Raw genomic sequence first — 25,797 nt, forward strand, 5'->3', positions numbered from 1 at the left:
TTCACTTTCTTCTCTTTCTGTATTTTAAACCTGAGGTACCTCTAGAAAGATTTGGTCAGGGAGCCTTAAATTTTTCTGACAGAAGTCAGCTCAGTTTCTGCTTGACTCCCAGACAGGGGTCACAATTCAAATGTCTACCTGCACAGACAGCTGATATAAACACATGTAATCATGGGTCAGGTAGAAGAGATGATAGGGTATGATGAGACCTGTGTGTTTGGGGCAGCTGTGACTCAATATTCAGTTTCAGTAGGTTGTTATGAAATGGAAGGTTCCTGGTACATCATAATTTCCCAACAAATATTTGTTGTTGTTTTTCTTCTTGTTCTTGTTGAAATAAGAAACTCTAGATACCATACGAGAACACGAAGGAACAATATAAAGAGAAGTAGACCATGAAAACACGAATGAGAGACGTGAACGGCAAACATACACAACAAAAAAAGATTATAAAAAAATTTAAAACAGACCATGTAAACAAAATCAATAATATCATTAATCAAAAAATAAGAGGGAGAGGGCTTCCCTGGTGGCGCAGTGGTTGAGAGTCCGCCTGCGGATGCAGGGGACACGGGTTCGTGCCCCGGTCCGGGAAGATCCCACATGCCGCGGAGCGGCTGGGCCCGTGAGCCATGGCCGCTGAGCCCATGTGTCCGGAGCCTGTGCTCCACAACGGGAGAGGCCACAGCAGTGAGAGGCCCGCGTACCGCAAAAAAAAAAAAGAACATAGTATCCGAAAGACATGGAACACTATTAAAACAGTCTAACATATGCATATAATTGAATGCCCAAGTAGAAAAGAAAAACAGGACAAGGCAGAACACATATTTGAAGAGATAATGGCTGAGGATTTGGAAATATCAATTGAAAAAAGTTCACAGACAGCTCAGAGAACCTTAAGTAAAATAAAAATAAACACCATACACTTAGTCACATCACTTTCAGATTGCTGAAAACACAAGATGAAGAGAAAATCTGGAAGGTAGCCAAAGCAAAAAGTACATTACTGACAGAGGAACAAATATTAGAATAACAGCAGATCTTGATCAGAAATTATACAATCCAGGAAAATCTGCCAACATATCTACAGTATTGAAAGGGAAAAAACAAAGCTGTCAACCCAGAATTCTACACCAGTGAACATACCTTCAAAAATGAAGGCAAAAATGAGGAATTTTTCAGGCAAAAGCTGCAAGAATTCACTACCAGTAGACCTGCACGACAAGTTTTGTTAAAGAAAGTTCTGCAGACAGGAGTATGATACCAAATGGAAAGATGGGTCTACACAAAGCAATGTACATTAATGGCGAGGTAAATAAAACAGATACTTTTCTCCTTATATTTTTAATGCCTTTATAAGATAATTGATTGTTTAATGAGAGTATAAAATAATGTATGTTCCTTCTTAAAAAAATCAGGACAAAAAGAACTAATTATAACGAAAGTGAGCAAGAAGAAGGAAATAATAAAGAGCAGAAATCAATGGAAATAAAAATAAACTCAAATCTTATTATATAAAAAGTTCAAAAAGATTAATAAGCCCCTAGCCAAACTGATCACGAAAAAAAAGAGAGGGTACAAATTACCAATGTTAGCAATCAAAGAGGAGACATCACTACAAACACTGTGGACCTTGAAAGTATAATATATATGCCAAAAATTAGAAAATGTAGGGAAAATAGACAAATTCCATGAAGGAAATAACTATTTCAATATTAGATAATCTGAATAACTTGATATTTATTGAATTCATAGTTTAAAACCTTCCCCTGAAGAAAATTCCAGGCCCAGATGGCTTCACTTATGAATTCTATCAAACACTTATAAAATATATAATACCGATTTTATACAAACTCTTTTAGAATTTAGAAGGAAATACCTTCCATCACATTTTATGAGCCCATTACCTTATAACAAAATAAGACAAAGCATTACTAGAAAAGGAAACCAGAGAACTAGAAACCTCATGATCATAGACACAGTATTCCTCAACAAAATATTAGTAAACAAAATTGAGCAATCTATAAAAAAGATAATACATCATGACCAGCTGGGGTTCATCTTTCAAGTGCAACATTGATTCAACACTTAAAAGTGAACCAATGTAATTCACCCTGTCAACAGACTAAAAAAAGATTGGTATGATCTTCTCAGTAGATGCAGAAAAGTTTTGTCTTTTCTAGAATGTCACATAGCTGGAATCTTACAATATGTAGCCTTTTTATATTAGCTTCTTTAACTTAGAAATATGCATTTGAGTCTCCGCCAAGTCTTTTCATGGCGTGATACCTTATTTGGGGATGTGTGTCTGAGGGAGGCATGTTGAATAGTACTCCATTGTCTGAATGCCCCACAGTTTATTTATCTGTTCACCTGCTATAGGACATCTTGATTGTTCTCAAGTTTTTGGCAATTATTAAATAAAGCGGCTATAAACATTTGTGTGCAGGTTTTTGTGTGAATCTAAGTTTTCAAAGAGGGTCAAGGAGCACAACTGCTGGATTGTATGGTAAGAGTATGTTTACTTTGTAAGAAATTGTCAAACTGTTTTCCAAAATGGCTGTATCACTTTGCATCCCCACCAGCAATGTGAGAGTTCCTGCTGCTCCACATGCCTGTCAGCATTTGTTGTTGTCAGGGTTCTGAACTTTGGCCATTCTAATAGGTGTGCATTAGTATCTTATTGTCATTTTAATTTGCAGTTCCCTAATGGCATATGATGTTGAGCATATTTTCATATGCCTATTTGCCATCTGCACATCTTCACTGGTGAGGTGCCTATTCAGGTTTTTGTCCACTTTTAATTAAGTTCTTCTTATTGTTGAGTTTTTAAAGTTTTTTGTATATTTTTTGGATAACAGTACTTTATCAGATATGTCTTTTGCAAATATTTTCTCCCCAGGCAGGTCTAGTCACAAGAAAATTCCTCAATTTTTATTTGTCCGAGAAAGTCTACATTTATCTTTCACTTTTGAAAGATAATTTTGCAAGGTACAGAATTCTAGATGTGTGTGTGTATGTGTGTGTGTGTGTGTGTGTGTGTGTGTGTGTGCGTGTTACTTTCAACAATTTATTTTATTCCACTCTTCTCTTGCTTGCATTGTTTCTGTCTTACTCAGTTCAGGTTGCCATAAAAAAGTACAATAAATAGACCAGGCGGCTTAAACAACAGACATTTATTTTGCACAGTTCTGAAGGCTGCAAGTCAGAGATTATGTTGCCAGCATGGCCAGGTGCTAGTGAAGGTTCCCTGGCTTGCAGACGGCTGCATTTCCTCTGTGTCTTCACATGGCAGAGAGACTTCTGGTGTCTCTTCTCTTCTTATAAGGGCACTAATCCCATCATGAGGACCCCACCCTCATGACCTCATCTAAACCTATTTCCCAAAGGCCCCATCTCCAAATATCATCACATTGGAGGTTAGGGTTTTCAACAGGAATTTGGGGGAGACACAGTTCAGTCTATAGCAGCTCCTGAGGAGAAGTCAGATGCAATTCTTACCTTCCTCCTCTATAGGCAAGGTGTTCTTATCCTCTGGTATCTTTCAAGATTTTTTTCTTTATCTTTGATTTTTAGCAACAGGAATATAATATGCATGGGTGTAGTTTTTTGGCATTTATCATGCTTGGTGTTCTCTGAGATTCCTGGATATGTGATTCGGTGTCTGATATTAATTTGGGGAAATTCTCAGTCATATTCTGTACCATTCTTTCTTCTCCTCTGGTATTCCCATTACACATGTTATACATTTTATAGTTGTCCCACAGTTCTTGGATATTCTGGGGGTTTTTTCAGTCGTTTTTCTCTCTGATTTTCCATTTTGGAAGTTTCTATCGACCTATCCTTAAGCTCAGAAATTCTTTTCTCAGCCATGTACAGCCTACTTATAAGCCCTTCGAGGGCACTCTTCATTTCTGTTAGAGTGTTTTTGATCGCCAGCATTTCTTCTCGATTCTTTCTTGGAATTTCGACCTCTCTACTTGCATTGCACATCTGCTCTTGCCTGCTGAACACTTTATCCATTACAGCCCTTAGCATGCTAATCATAGCTGTTTTGAATTCCCAGTCTGATAATTCCAACATCCTGCCATATCTAGGTCTGGTTCTGATGCTTGTTATTTCTCTTCAAACTGTGTTTTTTGCTTTTTAGTATGCCTTGTAATTTTTTCCTTGGTAGCCAGACATGACGTAACAGGTAAAAGGAACTACGGTAAACAGACCTTTAGTCATGTGGCATTAACGTGTGAGGGGAGAGGTATTCTACAGTCCTGGGATTAGTTCTCTGTCTTTTGGTGACCCTGTGTCTCTGGACTGTGAACTTCACAAGTGTTCTGACTCCCACCCTCACCTTAGGTGGAACAGAATGGCTTGAAAGGACTAGGCTGGAGTTGGGTATTTCCCTTCCCTCACATGGAAGGCTGTAGCCAAACTGGACTTTGGCATTTCCCCTCCTCCAGGTAAGTTAGGCTCCGAAAAAAATCCCAATAGTTTAGGCTCCAGTAAAATCTTGAGGCAGGCTTAGTTAAGAACAGAATGCTCTGGTATATTTCAAAATGGTTACTCTCCCCTCTACCTGCAGAAGTCAGGAAGGGGTTTTCCTCCAATATTCACTGTTGACAACCTGGTTGAGCTAGTGGGGGTGAAACTCACAAAAGTGTGGGGCTCCCTGATGACTGGATTCACCTGGAGTTATTAACCCTCAGACTTGTCTACACTGAGCCTCCAGCGATTTGTCAATCGCTGTTCAGGTTTTCCTACCCCTGGTACTGGTTCCCATAGAGGTTTCTGCTCCTGGGTTCCTGTCCCTCTGTATTCACCTGTCTGTCTCTCCAGTTTTGGAAGCAGGAATTTGCCCTGCTGCCTCTCTTCTCTGATGGATCTAAGAAGAGCTTTCTGTTTTTTTCAGTTTGTTCAGCTTTTCACTTATTCTTAGGATGGTGTAATAACTCCCCAACTCCTTACCTGCTGGACCATAAACCAGTAGCCAGTAACCGATCTTTTACAGTGTTTCCAAGGTCATTCAATGGGGAAAGGTTAGACTTTTCAACAGCTGTGCTAGTGAATCTCAATCTTTACCTCATCTCATACACACGAGTCAACTCAAAACGGATCACAGATCTAAATGTAAGAGCTACGGCTACAAAACTTTTAGGAAAAAATATTTGTAACCTTGCGTTAGGTAAATATTTTTAGATAGAACATAAAAAGTACAAACCATAAATAACTTATAAATTTAACTTCACTATAATTTAAAATTTCTGTTCTTTGAAAAATAATGTTAATGAAATGGAAATACAAGCCATGAACTGGAAAAAAATATATGAGCAATATATATTTGATCGAGAACTTATATCCAGAATATGTAAAAAACTCCTATCTTAATAATAAGAGCATACGATGCAATTTTAAAATGAGTAAAAGATTTTAACAGATTTTTCACCAATGATCTTTCACAAATGGCAAGCAAGCATATGAAAACAGACTCGACAATAATCGTTATTAGAGAAATACGAATTAAAACCACAGTTAGATACTAGCACACGCTGGAATGGTTACTACTTTTAAAACCTGACAACATTAAGTGCTAGAAAGAATTTGGAAATCTCAAAGATTATAAGGGGAATGGAAACCAGTACTGACACTTTGGACAACAGTTTGGCAGTTATTATAAAGTTATATGCATATATATAATTCATAATTTTCAGTAACTGGAAGTAACCACAGAAATGCTACTCAGCAATAAAAAAAAAAAAAACTACTGACACATTGTTGGATCTCAGAAGCATTGCACTAATTGAAAGAAGTACTTCAAAAGCTACATATTGCATAATTCCATTTATGTGAAGTTCTAGAAAAAACAAACTACAATGACAGAGAGCAGATCAGTGGCTGCAGGAACCTGCGCCTGGGGAGGGGAATGAAGAAAAATTTGGTGGTGGTAGAATTGTTCTACATCATGACTGTGATGGTGACACATTCATCAAAACTCGTCTAATTGTACATTTAAAACTAGTGCATTTTACTGTACAAAGTTGATTTTTTAAAGTTATAAGCATAAAAATCATATAAGTGGTGGTCAAAGTTGACACAGGGAGAAGAGACAGACCACAAAGGGATACAATGGGACCTTTGAGTTGGTAATATTCTATAACTTGATTGTGGCATTGGTTCCATGACTCTATACATGTATCAAAACTTACCAAATTATATATATTAAAAATTTGCATTTTGCAGCATACAAATTATATCTCAATGAACCAGACTTTCAAACAGTTAATAAAAAATAAATATATAAACAAAAAGAGACTGGAACACAACAGAGCAAATTATAAAGGGTCCTGTAAGGGAAAAGTTTGTGCCCCCGAATTTTATAGGCAGTCATGTGTCCTTTAACAAAGGGCAGTGGAAAGAGGTTTTCAGAAAACACCTAAGGAGTTTTCCTGAATGAAATCCCTGGGGTCTTGTGACAGAATAAAGGAATGTAGTTCAAAAGAAAGAACCCAGAAACACTGCTTAATTATATAATTGTTGTTCTACTTGACAGTATAAATGTGGTAACAAACAGAGCCACCACAAGCATGTACATTACCATTGTGTACTAGAAAAAAGATCCTTCCCCTCTCTTTTTTTAATGTAAGAAAAGAATAGCCACATGAAAAGGATGGAAGCAGTGAGGGAGGGAATTATGCCATTGATTACCCCAGAGAAATTCAAATGTGATACATCAGAAGATAATGTTATTGAATTCCTCTCTTCCACAAAGGGGAATAAACAATTAACTTTCTGCCACTGACACTGATGAGTTTAATATGATTTTAAGCTAATCTTTTAAAAGTTAATTAATAAATGTCATATAATATATATTTAAAACCCTTTGGAACATATATTATTTACTATTTTACATTTAATTTTTATTCTATCAAAGAGGTACTTGTGGTATAACACATTCAAGGCAGGGTGTCCATAAAGTCAAGAAATATGTATACTATAAATTAATTACTGTTTACTGATTGAAGATGCCCCTTAACACGTTATATGTGCTATTGATTTCAGACTTCATAGCCCTTCTGCAGTTCTACATGCCTAGATGAACAGCAGTGGTCCCCTGCCCACACCATCCATCTCCTTGCTCCAACTCCTGCTTCCCAAAGGCAGGGACTTTCACCTGTTTCATCATCTATTTACTTCCATATTTCCAGATAACATGCTTGTTTTGTTATTTCTTGATTTTTTTTCAACTTCAGATATTATTTGCTGACTTTCTAATGTGGAAGACAAGATTAAGACCTCCCCAAGACTTCTGATGATGGATGACTTTGTTTTTTGCTTCTTGTGTTCTTTGTTTTCCTATTATGCACATGTTAACTTTTAAGAAATAAATGGTAATTTAAAAACCTTAAAAAAAGAAATAAAAGACCTCCCCAAGAGGAAGGACAGGAATAAAGACACAGATGTAGAGAATGGACTTGAGGACATGGGGAGGGGGAAGGGTAAGCTGGGACGAAGTGAGAGAGAGGCATGGACATATATACACTACCAAATGTAAAACAGATAGCTAGTGGGAAGCAGCCGCATAGCACAGGAGATCAGCTGGTGCTTTGTGACCACGTAGAGGGGTGGGATAGGGAGGGTGGGAGGGAGACGCAAGAGGGAAGGGATATGGGGATATACGTATACATATGGCTGATTCACTTTGTTATACAGCAAAAACTAACACAACATTGTAAAGCAATTATACTCCTATAAAGATGTTAAAAAAAAAAAAAGACCTCCCCAAGAGGGGCACATGCGTGCGCGCGCACACACACACACACACACACACTCATCTCCCCCATTCTGCCATTACAGTTATAACTCTAATTCAGATCGCCATAGATACAAAATATTCACAGCTGAGCTACGCACGTACCATTTGCTTTTCTGATACCTCTTGCTGTTTTCCTAAAGTTAAAGTTTATCTTGTTTTTTCATCATCGTATGTTTCCCTTGCTGCCAGCCTGGGTTTTAACTTTCTCCATCTGGATAAATCTATGGTCCATCTGTTTCCTGGATTCTAAAATTTTTTTACTGTCATAGCCATTCCCGTTCTCTGTCCATAAAGCTTGATGCAACTGTATCCCTTTACCATGTTAAGCAGAAGCCCCGCCCAGTGTCAGTAACTGACCAAGCCAGGCAGACACCTGGAGGGGGCAGGGGGTCAGACCAGGTGGGCTTTGTGCTCCGTGGCAAATTGGGTATCTTAACGCATCTTCTAAACCACTGAGGCTTCATCCGCCAGGCCCTGTTATTGCTAATGTGCTCAGATCCCATTTCTCTTGAAATTGGAAGAGACATTTGTTTACTTAAAATACAGTTAATTCAGTGGATGTGAGAAGAAGGCCCTGGGCCTCACACCTACCTTCACGGCGCTGAAGCAGAACACGTGCAGCACAGCTGCAGCGGAAGCACTCCGGGCCACGCTGTAAACGGCCGACAGCATCCCCGAAACAGCTGGAACACAAACGTCAAGAGTTCCCTTCTAGACTGGCAAGTCTCACGGTCAGTAAATGTTGTAAGACATGAAGCTTGTACATAAATCAACTATACTCCAGTAAAAATTTTAAAAAAAGAAGAAGAAATGAAGTTTGTAGCTTTCAAATGCAAAATGCCTGTGAAAGGGGCAAAAAATCAATCTACGGGGCAGTCAAAAAGCCCTGAGTGACTCTTAGTACAAGAAAGACACTGACCGTTACCTAACAACTCAGGAGGACCACAGATAGAAAGAACTTTTGATAACGTTCTTGGAAGGCTGTGTGAACCAGTCAGTGTGGAGGTGGGGAGACCTTGTTGCTTACAGTTGGAAGCTGCTGGCCCCGGAAAGCTCAGGGATGGCAATTTCAACAGAAGAAAGGAGAGAGATGGAGATGGGGATGGAGATGGGGATGGAGATAGAGATGGGGATGGAGACGGAGATGGGGATGGAGACGGAGATGGGCATGGAGATGGAGACAGAGATAAGGACAGAGGGAGATGGATGACAGATAGACAGATAAAAAGAACAAGAAAGCACTCCTGTGTGTGTGAGTGTGTATCTGTGTGTCTGTGTGGGTACAAGGAGGTGGCAGCAGTAATTAATTGGCCTCTACGGTCTTGCGCTCTATGTACAGATTTCATGGAATCCTTACAGCAACACTATGAGATCAGCACGTTAGTCTCCATTTAGAGAAGAGTAACCTTTAAAGGTAAGCAATCTGATTAAAGTCTCCAAGTAAGCATTAGATGAAGCTTTACCCACCTTGGTTGGAATCTAAAGCACACACCAAATGGAAGGACACAGGTCGCCTGTCTGTACAGGCCCGCACGCCACACACACTCACAATGTCACACGCACACGCTCCCAGACTAACTCAGACGTGTACATGCTCAAATACACACACGGCGCACACACTCACCTCCACTCACCCACATTCACACACAGTCACACATACGGCTTTTCCAAAGAACACTTAGAAGAGCCTTACACCTAGTGCAAAGCTCATGGAATTCTACGCTTCCCTGTTTTCCGCTTGTGTCAAGCTGGGTGGACCACTTTCAGTTTGGATGAAGGAATCTAGAAGGGCCCACCATCAACCTGACGGACCAGAGCTGAGGTCCTACAAAGGCTCAGAACAACCTAACTGTCCAGACCTCATTCCATGCCTGAGGCTACCTAGCCCTTATCTGAACTTCAGACTTTTTTACAGGACGAACAGAATGAACAAGACTTACCAGAACCTCCAAAAAACAGCATGTCAATTTGCTCCAAAAGATAGATGCAGAAAGTGTTGATCTGCGGGAAGAGCCCAAGGAGGGAGATTGCAGGGAAGCAATATAGAAATGCTGGAAGTGAACAGACAAAATTGATGGTAAGCGTGCGGGGAAAGGTGGCCGAGGTTCCCGCTGCAGTCCCACCTCCCTCCCCCTTTCAGCCCAGCCCACCCCGCCCAGGTCCTGGAGGCGATACGGCCTCCTCTCCCCTACCCGCTGGAGGAGGCTGGAGGTTGAGCCGCACAGGCCCGTGGAAATAATAAAGGCGCTGCTTTTGAGGAAGAGGCGGGCCTGGGACTGAGCAGACACATGGGGATGGTGGGCAGAGAGCAGATCCGCCTTCAGCTTGCAACGACAGACTTGGACTTAGGGGAAATGAGATGGGAAAAGAGGACCAGGAAAATCACATGATCATGCAAGATCCAAGCACAGTTGTTAGAGGGTCTCTTCCTGCAAGGCTCCTTGCTTTGTGCTTCTATCACCTCCAGGGCTTGAGTTGCTGTGTGTGTTCTGTTCTAAATACCCGGTGGAGACTCAGGTTTCAGTCAGAACCTCAGACCCACAGAGCAGCAAGGGAGAGTGGTGATGAACTAAGAAATCCCACAGCCATGACGGTGCGACACTGAAGGGCCTGCTTCTCAGGTGGCGCACGTCACCTGGGAGGTGAAAGGGACCCTGCCTGACGAGAGGAGAACTGGCAGCATCCCAAACCGTAACAATGCAATTGGATGAAACATCCATACGTTATAATTCAGTGTTTCACAGAGATCATTTGTTCAGGGAAATAACGCATCGTTGAGCTGCATTTTACAGCAATTTCCCCATCCTTCTCTTTCCCGATCCTATTTGAGTTGGGTTTCAGAGAAACACAGAAACTCCCATTAGTGGTACCACGGTACATCTGTCTACCTTCCTGTCTCAGTTTATTGGGTGGAAAGTCAATGAAGTTTGATACTGGTAAACCCTAATAAAACTAAGGAAATTTGATTTGAAATCTAAGACGCCTAAACATGGAACTATGTCCAAACCCCATGTATAAACTGCAGTGAAAAGGGCAGGTAGGGAGGATGGGGACCGCGTTTCAGCTATTTCTGAAAAACTGGAAACGCAAACTTTCCACAGTGAAATTGCAGGGATGAGAGTATTTATGTGTCCCATTCTCTGGCTAATCGTGGGTTAACCCCACTACAGAAAAATGGGGCAAACCCAACTACAACAATACCAAGATACTGTTCCAACAATGTGTGGAAATAAAATTTTATGTAATGAACATGGCTATGATAAACGGGCCTTTGTTTGGGATTGGAGCCATATTTTGACACACATGGTGATTTTGTTGTAATGTTGTCTGTGGCAAGATTTTAACTATATGGTGAAAACCCAAAGCATCTGTGAGTAATACGTTTCTCAATCAAAGCCGGCAATAACAAGGGGGGGTCGGGGGAAGGAATGGGAGTGTGGGATTAGCAGATGCAAACTATTACAGATAGGACGGATAAACAACAAGGTCCTACTGTAGAGCACAGGGAACTGTACTCAGTATCCTGTGATAAACCATAATGGAAAAGAATAGAAAAAGAATATACTGAGATATATATGTTTAACTGAGTCACTTTGCTGTACAGAAGAAATTAACATTGTAAATCAACTGTACTTCACTGAAGTTTAAAAAAAAACAAAGTCAGCAATAAGACACAAATACGGATCTGCTAGTCATAACTATATGACAATTTCTTTTTTCAGTTTTTATATGAAAGGAAAGATATAAGAAATAAACAGACACTTAATAGCAGGACATACAGTTTTGAGCATGAACATTTTAATTCATATGATTTTAAGCAAACTGACTAGTTCTCTTCTTAAGTTTGGGACTCAAAACCCAGCAATGAAGATTCGATGGTACGCTGCATTCGTCACAGGCATTAGTCCACATTCTCAAGTGTTGTGTGCAATAAAAACTACCAAAAACGAAGAACTACAGAGAAAAGTATGGGTGTGAAATAATGTAATAATGGTAGACAAATACTGGAAACTGCAGCAAAACGTGGGTAAAGAAGTATTCTCTATAAGAAATACATTAGGCAATAAAACCCAAACTAATAAAGTGCAAAGAACTGGAACACGATGAATGATGCTGAGGGGAAATAAAATGGTACGAGACATGAGGAAGTCCTAACTGAAGACTCTCTGGTTGTGCCTGCAGAGCAGGAGCTAGACGACACGGCACAGGACGGACAGCAGTTGACGGGGAGCCCAGGGTCTAGGTCTCCCCCAGGATGAAGTACAGAGGAAACCTCTCGTCTTTAGAGTCAGAGCTGCGCAGGTGGAATCAGAAGAAGGTGGAGGCCGCGTGAATGTCAGGGTGCAGCGCACGTGAATGAAGAAGCATCAGGAGGACGGCTAGAAAATTCCGCTTGAAGTTGCCGAGATGATTTTGTCCTTTTTTCCATAAGTAAAAAATCAGAAAGTCCCCGTGGTTGTTGGCAACTTTCCCTGTGAACAAAGACTTTTTTTCTCAGCGTACTGCTGAGAGGGTCTGTAATTTTCTCTCACATCTTCCCTACTCCTCATGTTTCCTAATAATTACCATAAATGCAGAAACTTCTGGTACAGCTCCATTTCTTTCCAAGCACAATGCATAAATAAAAACATTGGAACTTGCTTCTTTCTTCCGTTATGTGAAGAGTAATATTCATTACTATATTTGCAGGTTGGGGCTTGGGGGAGGTGAGCAGAATTAAAATAACATGGGAGTAAAACCAGGACTATGAACTTGGTGTGACTGTACACGTTGTGTGTCTCCTACGTGCCACATCTGTGTATTAGCACACTGTGCTGACACGGATTCCTGGGGCCAAGAGACAAGTCTTTACACAAGACACGGAAATGTGAGTCTCGGAGTGCAGGTGAGGGTGGGTCCATCTCAGTCGCTGGTTACAAAACCTCCACCATCTCCAAGGGTTCCATCCTTGAAGCTGCATTAGCGTAGGTAAGGGATTATGGTCCTAAAGACTAAAATAAAACATCAAACTCTCACATCTGAAAAAGGACCCATCACATCTGATAAAGAACCCATACAGGGCATGGAACCCTTCTACAAGCGATGGCTGTCTCATCTTGCCTGAGTTCTTCCCACGTCAGGGAACTTCTCGCATCACTAGGCAACCCACGGCCCTATTGGACAGCTCTACACCAAACCACAACAACAGTCTTCCAGTGAGCCGAAATCCACCCACCAGCCACTGGGACTAGTTACTACGGCTACACCAACAGAGAGCAACAGAGAACAAAATCCCTCCCACTTTGGCCTGGCAGCCTTTTAACCACCTACAGCCATCACATGTGCCTCTAGGACTCAAGCATTTCTCCTCTAGGCTGGACGCCCCCGTTCCCTCGCCCCATGTGCAGACCCAGTGTAGCCCATGTGGCCACATTCCTCAGGGCACACTCTAGCTTTGCTACTGCTCCTCTTGAAATACGGTTCTAAGAACGGAAGACCTCTCGGCTTTCTCATCCAAAGGATGATTACAAAGCCAGTCTCGCTCATAGGCTTTTGCTGAAGTTACCCAAATGGAAAATAATAAAAAATTCAGCGCAGCGGTCAGCAAAGGAAATGAGCACTGACTAAGAAGGCCCTTCACTTTCCTCCTGGAGGAAAAAAAAAAATTTTTTTCCTTATAATGAAAGAGAAGTGATATTCTGAACATATATGAAAGATCATAAAAGGAAAATAAATTATGTAAGACTATCACCCTGAGTGTTTCTATTTCCTTAATTCACCCCTCAGCCTACAAAAGCAACTAGTCCCACCACTGACTTTGTCTTTCTTCTTGTGCCAATTTTATCCCCCAGATTCCTTGTCTCTTGTCACTGTGCTTTCTCCTCCTTCTATTGTTCTGTTATCTGATGTTCTCTTCTTGGATTACACAGGACAAAGAGCTTCTCCATCCTTCCCACCTGCTCAATGGCCACTGGACTCATCTCCTACCCTTGGTTCACATTCAACCCCTTCCTCCCTGGGAGCAGAATAAGGCAGCAGACACCAGATCTTCCTGTCTCCCTTGCCCCTCCTCTTCCTCTGGTGCCTCTCTCCACTGTGGTACGTTGGTGGTCTGAGCAGAAACCAAGAGTGGCGGTGGGGAACAGAGATTATCACCCATAAGGCACAACTCCAGCCGCTATTCCACGTGCCCCAGCACCAGCCAGAGGAGAACCACTTCCTCCGCGAGACAGGCACAAGAGCGTCTTCAGACACATGATGGTAAACAACCTCACACGTACTCAGTTCCTGTTTCTCTCTTGTGCTGGTCCTAATGATGGCTTTGACAATCTCCTCTTGAGTAAAATTTCTGGCTGGCAAGTAACAGATCTAGGGGGTGGTGTCTTTGGTAACTGTCCTTTATCAACTCATCTGGTCAATGGGATCAGATAATCACAAGTTAGCAGGTGTGGAAACCTCTGGATGTCATCACAAGAATTCTCAGAGCTTTGTCAGTCAAGTCTTCGGAGCTGCGGGCCCACAGTGGGGCAGCCTCTTCGCATAATAAAGATGATAATAGCTAATACCTGGTTAAAGGCACGTTTCTATGTGTTTAAATATACCAACTCATCTAAAATCTGCAACAATCTCCGTGGTGTGTACTATTTTTGTCCCCATATCACAGTTGAATTTTGCTCAAGGTCACACAACTAGTAAAGAAGCAGAGATGGAATTCAAACAGCCAGCCATCTGCCTCCGAAGCTGGGGCTCTACCCCATTATATTATGAAGGTCACTTGTGTACATGGAGCATTTTACATCAAACACTGCCTAGACCTTAAGGCAAGTAAAGTGCACCAATGGAAGGCTGGGTGACGGCACATCCAGGACTCCATCTGGACTGAGAACCATGTCCATTCACATGTCACCGGAGCATCTGTGCCGTGCAGATGGGGCTGTGGCTGCCACCCTAATGGCAAAATCGCCTCCACCCTGGGGAGCCCCACTGACGCCACACATCAGGCACCTCAGCCACCAGTCTTCAGATGTTCTGGTGCTGCAGCTCCCTGCTCAGGGATATCAACATCCTTTAGAATAAGTCCCTCGTTGGATGCTTGGGGCTCTGCCTCCCAGGCCATCTTCTGAGAGTGTGCAAGCCAAGAGAAAAAATGCACATCTCTTGATCCAATAATAAAGTAAGAAAATGTATCCAACGAGGGATTCAAAAAATAACGGGGAGAAATACCCTCCCACCTCTATATTCTTCCCCACAACCCCCAAATGGACTCACCTATTAAGAAGTCCCTAGCCGACTGGAGAGAGCCTGGAGAGAAGAGCTTCAGGCCGTACACAATGTAAGTGGGAGGGTACCTGGCTTTGGCCCCAGTATCAAGCAGCAAGATAAGGCCACACAGCACACAAAAATAGATTGGTCTGCTGTATGTTATGATTTGGTTGTGTCCCTAGAAAACAAACACAATTTCTGAATGGTACCTTTAATTTTGATTAAATAACAAAAGCCTCACAGTCAATCATTTATACCATATTATACAACTTACACCATATAACAATTCACCCCTCCCCCACCATAATTCATACACACAAAACACCAAGGGAAAAAAAAAAATACCCTGATGTTTACTCTGTCAAAGAAGAATATCAAAAAGAATGTTATGTCTCTCAGACTCAGCAAGATTTACCTGAAAATGTAATTACCAGCCTTGGATAAAATCTCGATCTAATTCAATGCTTCCCCCACAGTGAAACTTCCATTTGTGTTGTTCATTTCAAGTGCCAAACTAATTTAAACCACTATTTGCTCTGCATGCTCTAAGCTGAGCTCCATTATTAACAAGAAATAGAATTACAAGTTGTAGGCTTCAATTTCCTTATGTCTTAGAAAGCAAGACAATACAGGTGCCAAATTATACCTGCAGAGACTGCACAAAATGTCTCAGTGTAGCACAGTGGAATAATCCATTTTTAAACATTTGCTATTTATCTGCATTGTCCTCTGAGGAGGACCAAAAACTTAACTGATTTCATCTTAACCTTCAAAATACTCTTAAGAGGCGAGCGGACACACTGTTTTATTCTTCTTCTGGAATGGATAGAAAAATTAAGGAAAAGCTATAACATCAACTTTCCAGGGCAAAAGTCAATGAAGAATTAATTTACATCTCACAAATCAATGCAAAATTCATAAGGTTCAAAAAAACCAACAAAAATGAATTAGGGAGAGAATATTATTTGCAATTCATGAACTACTTGGAGTATAAAAAGTCAAGATGAAAGTGATACAAGTTTGATCACCTCACACCAGTCAGAATGGCCATCATCAAAAAATCTACAAACAACAAATGCTGGAGAGGGTGTGGAGAAAAGGGAACCCTCTTGCACTGTTGGTGGGAATGTAAATTGATACAGCCACTGTGGAGAACAGTATGGAGGTTCCTTAAAAAACTAAAAATAGAACTACCATACGGCCCAGCAATCCCACTACTGGGCATATATCCTGAGAAAACCATAATTCAAAAAGAGTCATGTACCACCATGTTCATTGCAGCTCTATTTACAGTAGCCAGGACATGGAAGCAACCTAAGTGTCCATTAAGAGATGAATGCATAAAGAAGATGTGGCACATATATACAATGGAATATTACTCAGCCATAAAAAGAAATGAAATTGAGTTATTTGTAGTGAGGTGGATGGACCCAGAGTCTGTCATACAGAGTGAAGTAAGTCAGAAAGAGAAAATCAAATACCGTATGCTAACACATATATATATGGAATCTAAAAAAAAAGAAAAAGAAAAAGGGTTCTGAAGAACCTAAGGGCAGGACAGGAATAAACACGCAGATGTAGAGAATGGACTTGAGGACACGGGGAGTGGGAAGGGTAAGCTGGGACGAAGAGAGAGGCGTGGACATATATACACTACCAAGTGTAAAATAGATAGCTAGTGGGAAGCGGCTGCATAGCACAGGGAGATCAGCTCGGTGCTTTGTGCCCACCTAGAGGGGTGGGATAGGGAGGGTGGGAGGGAGAGGCAAGAGGGAGGAGATATGGGGATATATGTATACGTATAGCTGATTCACTTTGTTATAAAGCAGAAACTAACACACCATTGTAAAGCAATTATACTCTCATAAAGATATTAGGGCTTCCCTGGTGGCGCAGTGGTTGCGAGTCCGCCTGCCGATGCAGGGGACACGGGTTCGCGCCCCGGTCCGGGAGGATCCCACATGCCGCGGAGTGGCTGGGCCCGCGAGCCATGGCCGCTGAGCCTGCGCATCCGGAGCCTGTGCCCCACAACGGGAGAGGCCACAACAGTGAGAGGCCCGCATACCGCAAAAAAAAAAAAAAAAAAAGATGTTAAAAAAATAAAATAAAAAGACTAGGAAATAAGTCAAAAAAAAGAAAGTGATACAAGTTTGGATATGAATTTTTAAAGTCACTGACTTGAACATATTTAGAAATGCAATTTAAATTGCCACTGCCTCTATAATAGAAATAGTCTTATTCTGAGACCATCTTTTAATAGGAAGGAAAACACAGGCTGTCCATGGGGGCTGGCTATGTTTGGCCCTGAGTCCAGACTCAGTCTTAAAGGAATATTTTGTACTCTTATGAAATTTCCTTTTGAATCCAACTAGGTCATAGATTAATGGGTAAGGGGATACTTCCTCTGCATTAAAAAAAAAAATTGAAACTAAAGCATAAGTGAAATCTTAATGCATTTCTTATCAAGTGAATAGCAAAATAAATTGCTTGGTATAGATAGCCACTTAGTATACAAATACGCAAGCATATGAGATCTTTCCTCAAACTGATACCATTTCAGAAATATAATTAAATAGCTACTTCCCACTTGCCCTGATCCTTTCTGCTACTAAAAGGTTAAAAATAACTTTTTCCAGGAATTGAAAGTCTATGGCTTTGAACAAATTTAAGATATCATCTTGGATCGTCCAAGTCAAACTTTATTTATTGGGCACGGGAATGCTTTCTTTTTATTTGTAATTTCTGAGACAAACCTTAAGGCTCCCTTAGAAACAGGCTGCCCTCACCATCACGCTGTCTTTGGGGTCTCCAAACCATTCTAAGCATATCGCTAATACATGGCATGTGAGTCACTTTTGTCTGTCTTGATTCCTAAGAACACCCACTAAAAAAATTTCCCTCTTCTCCAGTTCCTTCTTTCACGTAGGATTCAATCATAAAACCTCCCAAGGATTCTTTTTTTTTCAATAGAAAAATTCCACTCGCTCCTCCAGGTGAAGTCTGATCACAACCTTCTAAAACTTGTCCAAGTGTTTCCCACCTGTTTTTTCACCTTCAAATGCCCTGGGGAAGCACTGCTGGTGTCTGCTCTGGGGCACCTCGCAGGCTGTTTTACAAAAGCTGGTCTACACATGCATTTGGGTCTCCCATTAACCCCACCTACATATACAATGTCACAGGCGGTGCTCTGGTCGCAGGGCAAGGAAAGGGTAAGGTGAGAGAATCTCTCCAAACCTACAGGTCCCCACCCGGAGAGCAGTGGTGCTTGTGGCTAGGGGACCAGGCCATTCTAACTGTCCTCTTACCAAGAGAGGGGGCTGGTCAGATGCTTCAAACTTGCTGCTGATAGATAAGTAGATAGATGGATGGATGGATAGATAGATTGATAGACAGACAGATAGATAGATAGATAGATAGATAGGTATAGATGGATAGATAGATAGATATAGATGGATAGACAGACAGGGAGACAGAGCGATAAAGGGGTTTTGTTCTAAGGAAGATGGGGTGTCTGAACCCAGGGGCACTGAACCGAGGCCGTCAGCAACCAGGACGTGCCAGCTCATCCCATCTCTGCCGTTTCCCGTGCCAGCTCCAGGCTTCGTGCAGATCCAAACTCTCTGCTTCTCAGCCCAGAGGGCAGAAAAGAGCTGCCTCACACCTGCCGAGTCTGCACAAGCTCCTGTCTGGCCGCACTCAGAGGTCAGCTGTTTCTGACAAGCTGCTGTAAGACAGCAAAGGCTAACATTTGTCCTGCTTTCCTGTGCCTCAGGCACTCTTCTACCTACTTTAAATATTCCACTCGCAGAAGTCCTACCATTACTCTCATTTTGCCAGGAGTAAACCGAGGCACACAGGCTTTGCAGTGCCGCCGAGCCAGGACTTGGATTCTACCCACTGGCTACTACCCACTGGCTCCCCAGACTGACCCAGACGGTGATTGCATTGGCCACTGGATCCTTCTAGGCCCAACACTCAACCTCACTCGGATCAAGTTCATTCGCAATCCTCATTCTTTAGACACATGACGTGAATGTTACTCGTGTGAAGTAAAGAGAGAGTGGCGGGGGGGGGAATCATTCGTAATAGCTTCTCCTGGAAGGTGGAAGAGGGCTCCTACCAGGAGAGGGTGTAGAAAAATAACTACCTGCTGCTCTGTCCAGCCCCTCTGAGACATTATGTCTACCTAGGTGGAACTCTCTTCACTCTAGTAAGGATTTGCTGTTTGCTCTAGCAATTCACCCGTTTATATTTAGAGTCACACTTTTTTAATTGAAGTATAGTTGATCTACAATATTGTGTTAGCTTCAGATATACAGCATAGTGATTTGTTTTCGGGGTTTTTTTAATGCAGATTATATTCCATTATAGGTTATTGCAAGATATTCAATATAGTTCCCTGGGCTATAGAGTAAATCTTTGTGGCTTATCTATTGTATGTACGGTAGTTTGTATCTGTTAACCCCATAATTTATCCTTCCCCCCCTCTGCCTTTTGGTAACCGTAAGTTTGCTTTCTGTCTGTGAGTCTGTTTCTGATTTTTCTATAGATTCATTTGTATTATTTTTTAGATTCCACACATAAGTGATATCATACAGTATTTGTCTTTCTCTGTCTGACTTATTTCACTAAGCATGGTATTCTCTAGGCCCATCCAAGTTGCTGCAGATGGCAATACTTCATTCTCTTTTTTTTTGCTGAGTATTATTCCATTGTTTCTATACACCACCTCTTCTTTATCTAATCATCTGTTGACGGGTACTTGGGCGGCTTCCATGTCTTGGCTATTATAATCGTACTGCTATGAACACTGGGGTGCGTGTAGCTTTTCTAATTAAAGGTTTCATTTTTTCTGGATGTATACCGAAAATTTTTAACTATACACTTCAGCTCCCCTTGTGTGTGAGCAAAAGAAGGAGATCTGGGGATGGGAGCCCACTGCCCTAAGGAAGCTGAACCCCAGTAAAACCCTAGCCAGCAAGTATTCTATGACCCACACTTGGTGGCATATATATACAGTGGACTATTACTCAACCACAGAAAAGAATGAAATAATGCCATTTGCAGCAACATGGATGGACTTAAGACATTGTCATATGAAGTGAAGTAAGACAAACGTTGTATGATATTACTTATACCTGGAATCTAAGAAAATGATACAAATGAACTTATTTACAAAACAGAAACAGACTTACAGACAGAAAAACAAATGTATGGTTACCAAAGAGGAAAGGTGGGGAAGGGATAAATTAGGAGTTTGGGATTAACAGATACATACCACTCTATATAAAACAGATAACCAACAAGGACCTACTGTAGAGCACAGGGAACTATACTTAATATCTTGTAACAACCTATAATGGGAAAGAGTCCGAAAAAGAATAGATATGTATATGTATAACCAAATCACTTTGCTGCACACCAGAAACTACCCCAACGCTGTAAATCAACTATACTTCAATTTCTAAAACTTTTTAGTGAAATTTTAAAAAAACCATTTCTCCGATAAACAGCACCTTAACCAGGTGTTCAAGGTCAACATCAAAAGTGGTTCAGTCACGTTGATTGTCCATAACCTCGAGAGGACAAGGAAAATGGCGCTTTACTTCTGTGGTTCTCCTCCCCCATAACCCAGTTAAATCATCAGATGAGCCCCAGCTAAATCCCAACTGAGGGACAGTCTACAAAATCCCTGACCAATGCTCCTCAAAGCTGTCCAGGTTATCAAAAACCAAGGAAAACCTGAGGAACTGTCACAGCCAGGAGGAGCCTTAGGAGAGAGAATGACTAAATGTCAGGCAATGTCCTAGACGGAATCCTCAAAAAAAAAAATGGGGGGATATTACGTAAAAACGAAGGAAATCTGAGTGAAATACGGACTTCAGTTAATAATAATGTAACCACATTGCTTCTGTAGTTGTGACAACTGTAACATACTGATGGAAGAGGTTAATAATTGGGGACCTAGGGGTGGGCTTTGTGGAAACTGTACACTCAGTCCTCTGGATCCGCAGAGCAGAAGGAGAAAGGAAAGAAACCTTTACAGAGGACTGAATATTCCAGGTCCTGCACTGGGCACATTACATAGATTGTCCAACTCACTCATGACCAAATCCAGCTGAGGCTGTTATTATTATCCCCACTTTACTCACACAAAAATTACCAGCATTTGTCAAGTGCTCCCAGACTCTAGGCTGAGCCCTGGATGTACATTACCTTGTTTAATCCCCTTACAATCCTATTTTATTATTTCCTCTTTTACAGAGGAAAAACCTGAGATTCAGAGAAGTCACTTGACCAAGATGCCGTAGTTTGTACGTGGCGAGGCTGGATTCGAATCCCGAAACCCACAGGCTTCCAGTTACTCCGGTGTTTCTCAGGTGTGATCTGAGATCAACTCCGCCATCAGCACGGGGTGGGGGAGTGTTACAATGCAGGTTCCCAAGTGCTGCCCCAGCTGTCCTAACTCAGAATCCCTGCAGGGGCTGGGAGAGGCCCCGACACTGCCTCTGTGCCAGTGATGCTACTGGATTTTGCTTTCTGGGTTGTCATTAGTGGATTCTGTTGGTTAGACCAGTGTATAAATCTGTGTAAGCCATGGAAGAGCCTCACTGCCTGTGACTCAGTTGCCAGTCTCTGATCCTCAGATTCCTTCCAGGAGCTACCCCCCATGCTCATTTTTTTAAGCTCTCCTAGACCTCTTTTCTTTTCCAGTCAGACGCGTTTCTTTCAGGCCCAGGGTCAACGGTACCATAACTATTAGCCGGCCAGTATTAATCTGCAACTCTACCTGAAGCACACAGAACGTTATGGAAAAAAAACTTTGTTTTTCATTGTGCTATCTTCAGGTTTTAACAACTTGCTCAAAATTTGCCACCTCTGTGCTCCTGGAAGGAAACAAAGGAGAAAGTCAGTCAATCACTCCAAGAACTGACTGCATTAACGGCCCTCCCTGGGAACGAACAAAGTAACGCAGTTTTGAAAAGCACTGGTTCATCTGACAGCCCCTGATGAATGAAACTTAGCCAGGGCTGGTGGCAGGCTTGAGCACCAACTCTCTACCAGACTGGGTTCATTCTCTTGACCATCTCCTTTCTGAGGTTTTCTCATCTCTAAACAGTAAATCAGCCTCTAAACGCCTACATGGCTCAGCCACACTGCAGGAGGAACTATCTTATAGCTACCATATTTTCTTGCCTCATCAGAACAGTTAGAGAAATGCCAGCTTAAATCTGGGACTCATTCTACTCAGAAATCTGTGTAAGCAAATTAAGTACTGCCATAAACATAGTTTGATGTCTGACTGTGGCTTCTGTTGACAGTAAGAGAAGTCGTTTCTTCCTATCTCACTACGACATGCTTGCTCAGATAAAGGAAGGGCAGCTGCATTTAGTCCTCCAGGAACTGGATCAATATAGACAATACGACTCCGACTTAGAGCAGGACCCAAGGGTCCTGCGAACAGTCATTACAGATCTACAGGGGTTATGCAGCTGTACTTGCCATCCTCCTTGCCTAGCATGATTCCTGAAAGTACATGCAGGAAATGAATGTTTAACAGCACACAACACCCCTCCCCCAGGTCACCCAGAAAGACAGTGAGCCAAGCGCTGTCACTAGGAAGCGGGGCGTATTTACCACAGCAGGAGGACGCCCGTGTCGCATCTAGGGTGGGCTGGGACAGCACACCCCAGGGCTGTACGTCTCTGCGCTCACCACCTAACCCAGATCCCTGACAACAATCACAACGACACACCCGTGATAACCTAATTATGCTGCTTCTGCTTATCTTGACATTCAGACTCTGGGATGAAAGAAGATGTATTAAACCAATTATGGGGAACAGAGGAATTTTAACAAGATAGTAATGTATGCCAGGTGAGTGTCCAATGACAAGCTTTTCTTAATTACTATGAGCTAAGCGTGAGCTATCGCAGATTTAAAAGCAGTCCTAAATCATGGATATGAAGTTTTTAAAGGCACAGTAGCGGGAAGGTCAAGTTTTCTTTCTTTGGAAGTGGTTTTCGGGGACCCACAGGAGCTCACCAGGACAGAGGAAAGAAGGTTTCCCAAGGAGCTGGGACATCCACCAGGCAGTGGTCTCGGTGCACAGGCACGTGGCCAGGGTCCCAGTAGGGAGAGCGCCAGACCTGGAGCCGCAGCACCACAGGGGAAGGTGCAGCCGGGTCAGTGGATGCTACGTGTGCTTCCGAGCTCGTGGAAGACCGCCCAGGCACCAAGAGATCAGTGCTGGGGAGCCCAGAGTGTCAGATATGAAGGAGCCCCAAATGATGAGGACAAAGGTAACAATACACTTGAAAATGTGGAAGAGAAAGAGATCAGCTTCAGGTAAAAAGAATAATGATGCATGCTTACATACTGAGGTTTCTACCATCTATTAAGCGATTTCTCCATGCCAGGTGCTGTTTTAAGCCCGTTACTTGGATTACTGAATCCCCATAGGCATTTTTATTATCCTTATTTACACACAGGGAAGCTGAGGCATGGAGAGTACACATTTTGTTCAGGGTCCAATAATCAGACACAGGAACCAGAAAACGAACGCAGGCAGCCTGACTGCAGAGTCTGGGCTCACCGTCTTTCCCGACATGAGTCCAGGGCAGGTAGAAAAGGCCCTGCACACATCCTTGGTCCCCATCCTGTTCCGTCCCTGCCACCATCCCCACCACGCTCTCCGATCTAGCCTGAACTTGGCCACCATGCATTACTATTTCTATTTATATATTCAATATACATGGATATTGATATGCACGTCGCCTTTTGAATCTAGTTTGCCCATTCCCCTAGCTTCAACGCAAGCAGAGCGGACAAGCTACTCGCCCGTGGTTGGACACTTACGTGGATTGGCGAGGCGGGGTCAGGCTGAACGCTCTAGAACACAAATGAGAAGTGTCTGTGTCATCATCTCATGATTTCAAGGCTACATTAGTGATGGTAAGAATTAGATGTGCTCTTGCCTTTAACAGGGAGTACTGGCAGCTGGCCATGACGAGGCAGAAGAGAAGCACCCACATGTCTTTGCAAAAGCCTCGGCTCAGTGTCAGAAATCCGAGCAGGGAAACCAGGACAATCAGTAAAACTGCCAACACGTTTTCCTTGACATCTTCAGTTCTGGGCAAAATAAACAAATTAAAAACGGAGGGAATAAAAGGTAAGGCTGTCTGTTTTTAAACAGAGAATACCTGCATGCTTCTAAAAAGACTGGCCACAAGGGAGTACTTATCCCAAGCACGCCTTTATATTTGGTAACAAGATTTTAAGGTTTCCTTCTTCCTTTCCTTCGTCCTGTGTTTTATATTTTTAAAAATCCATATTTAACTCCCACTTTCTGTTATTGAAGTAAATGAAATATAATCCAATTGGGTGTCCTTGGTCACTCAACTGGGTTTACGGGGAGAAGACCGTTAATTCCTCCATCCACAACAGTGAAATGTGAAGGAGCTTCACTGACTCTGCTAAATGGGGGAAGGGTTGCGTGGCAATCCCTTCCAGATACAGTCTCCGTGGCCGGAATTTCCTGCTCAGTTTCAGAAGCCAGGAGAGCTCCAGCCGGAGGGCTGACGTGCAGAGGGTGCGACTGAAAGTATGTCGTGACCACAGCCTCACGGGGTGGTTTTCTCTTGGGGGGCTCCACTTGAGAGGTGCAGGGTAGAGAGGTGAGCTCATCAGCTGTGGGCTGTTATCAGTGGATGTGCAAAGGGACAAGAAAGGGAGTTTTAAGATACTGATGCAAAGGGGCTAAAGCTGGATCATGGGGCGGCAATAAGGGCTGCTAGTGGGAGGAAGTGGATGCATCAAAGTGCAAAAGAGGACGGGGTAACACTGGAGGGAGGTGGAGGGGCCGGGAAGGTTGAACGGAGGCTGGGATGATGATGTCAGGGGTGGAAGCCTTCTGTGGGGGGACGAGATGCAGGGTGGGGTTACGGCAAGGAGCAGCTGAAATGAAGTTAAGGGAGGATGGCGTGGACCACAAGGTCGAGAGTTCAGATGAGTCACTCACAAGAATTCTGAGTACATTTCTTACCTCACCAATGTTTGCACATGTACATATTGTTTTGGGGTTGTTTTTTTTTCTGGCCGTGTCGCATGTGGGAGTCTTAGGTCCCCAACCAAGGATTGAACCCACGTCCCCTGCAGTGGAAGCGTGGAGTCCTAACCACTGGACGACCAGGGAAGTCCCCATATTAGTCTTTCCCATTCAATTATGATCATTTTTAGACAGGGACAACTGGCTACTTCATCCCTGGGATGTTCAGGCATTCCTGAACATTCTATTTTTAATTAATAGACATTATCTTTGAGAGCAGTTTTAGATTTCAAAAAAAATTGAGGGGAAAGTATGAAGAGTTCCCACATAGCCCCTCCCCCCAAACACATCCACCCTCCCCCTCCATCAACATCCCCGACTAGGGTGCTACATGTGTTATAACTGAGGAACCGACACGGACAAATCATTATCAAGTAAAGCCCATAGTCTACATTATGGTTCATTCTTGGTGGTGGACATTCTGTGGGGTTAGACAATGGTATAATGATATGTATCTGCCATTACAGTATCTTACAGAGTATTTTCACTGCCCTAAAAATCCTCTGCGCTCTGCCTATTCATCCATCCTTCCTCTCTAACCCCTGGTAACCACTCATCTTTTTACCGTCTCCACAGTTCTGCCCTTTCCAGATTCCGCAGTGGAATCATACAGAATGTAGCCTTTTCAGATTAGCTTCTT

The 25,797-nt window shown here is 42.5% G+C and overlaps 1 protein-coding gene across 1 annotated transcript in view; it reads right to left on the bottom strand.

The window, feature by feature from the left end:
- Nucleotides 1-25,797, bottom strand: part of PCNX2 (pecanex 2) — a 273,090-nt gene that overhangs the window by 179,861 nt on the left and 67,432 nt on the right. The window contains exons 11-15 of the mRNA XM_027094137.1: nucleotides 24,028-24,181; nucleotides 23,909-23,941; nucleotides 15,056-15,227; nucleotides 9,748-9,858; nucleotides 8,399-8,490 (exon numbers count right to left, since the gene is read on the bottom strand). Coding sequence (XP_026949938.1) covers nucleotides 8,399-8,490; nucleotides 9,748-9,858; nucleotides 15,056-15,227; nucleotides 23,909-23,941; nucleotides 24,028-24,181 — 562 coding nt within the window. The remainder of the gene's footprint in view (nucleotides 1-8,398; nucleotides 8,491-9,747; nucleotides 9,859-15,055; nucleotides 15,228-23,908; nucleotides 23,942-24,027; nucleotides 24,182-25,797) is intronic.

The sequence above is a fragment of the Aethalodelphis obliquidens genome, unplaced genomic scaffold, assembly GCF_003676395.1.
Source record: "Aethalodelphis obliquidens isolate GAN/ISIS:26980383/991018 unplaced genomic scaffold, ASM367639v1 scaffold87, whole genome shotgun sequence".
Lineage (NCBI taxonomy): Eukaryota > Metazoa > Chordata > Mammalia > Artiodactyla > Delphinidae > Aethalodelphis > Aethalodelphis obliquidens.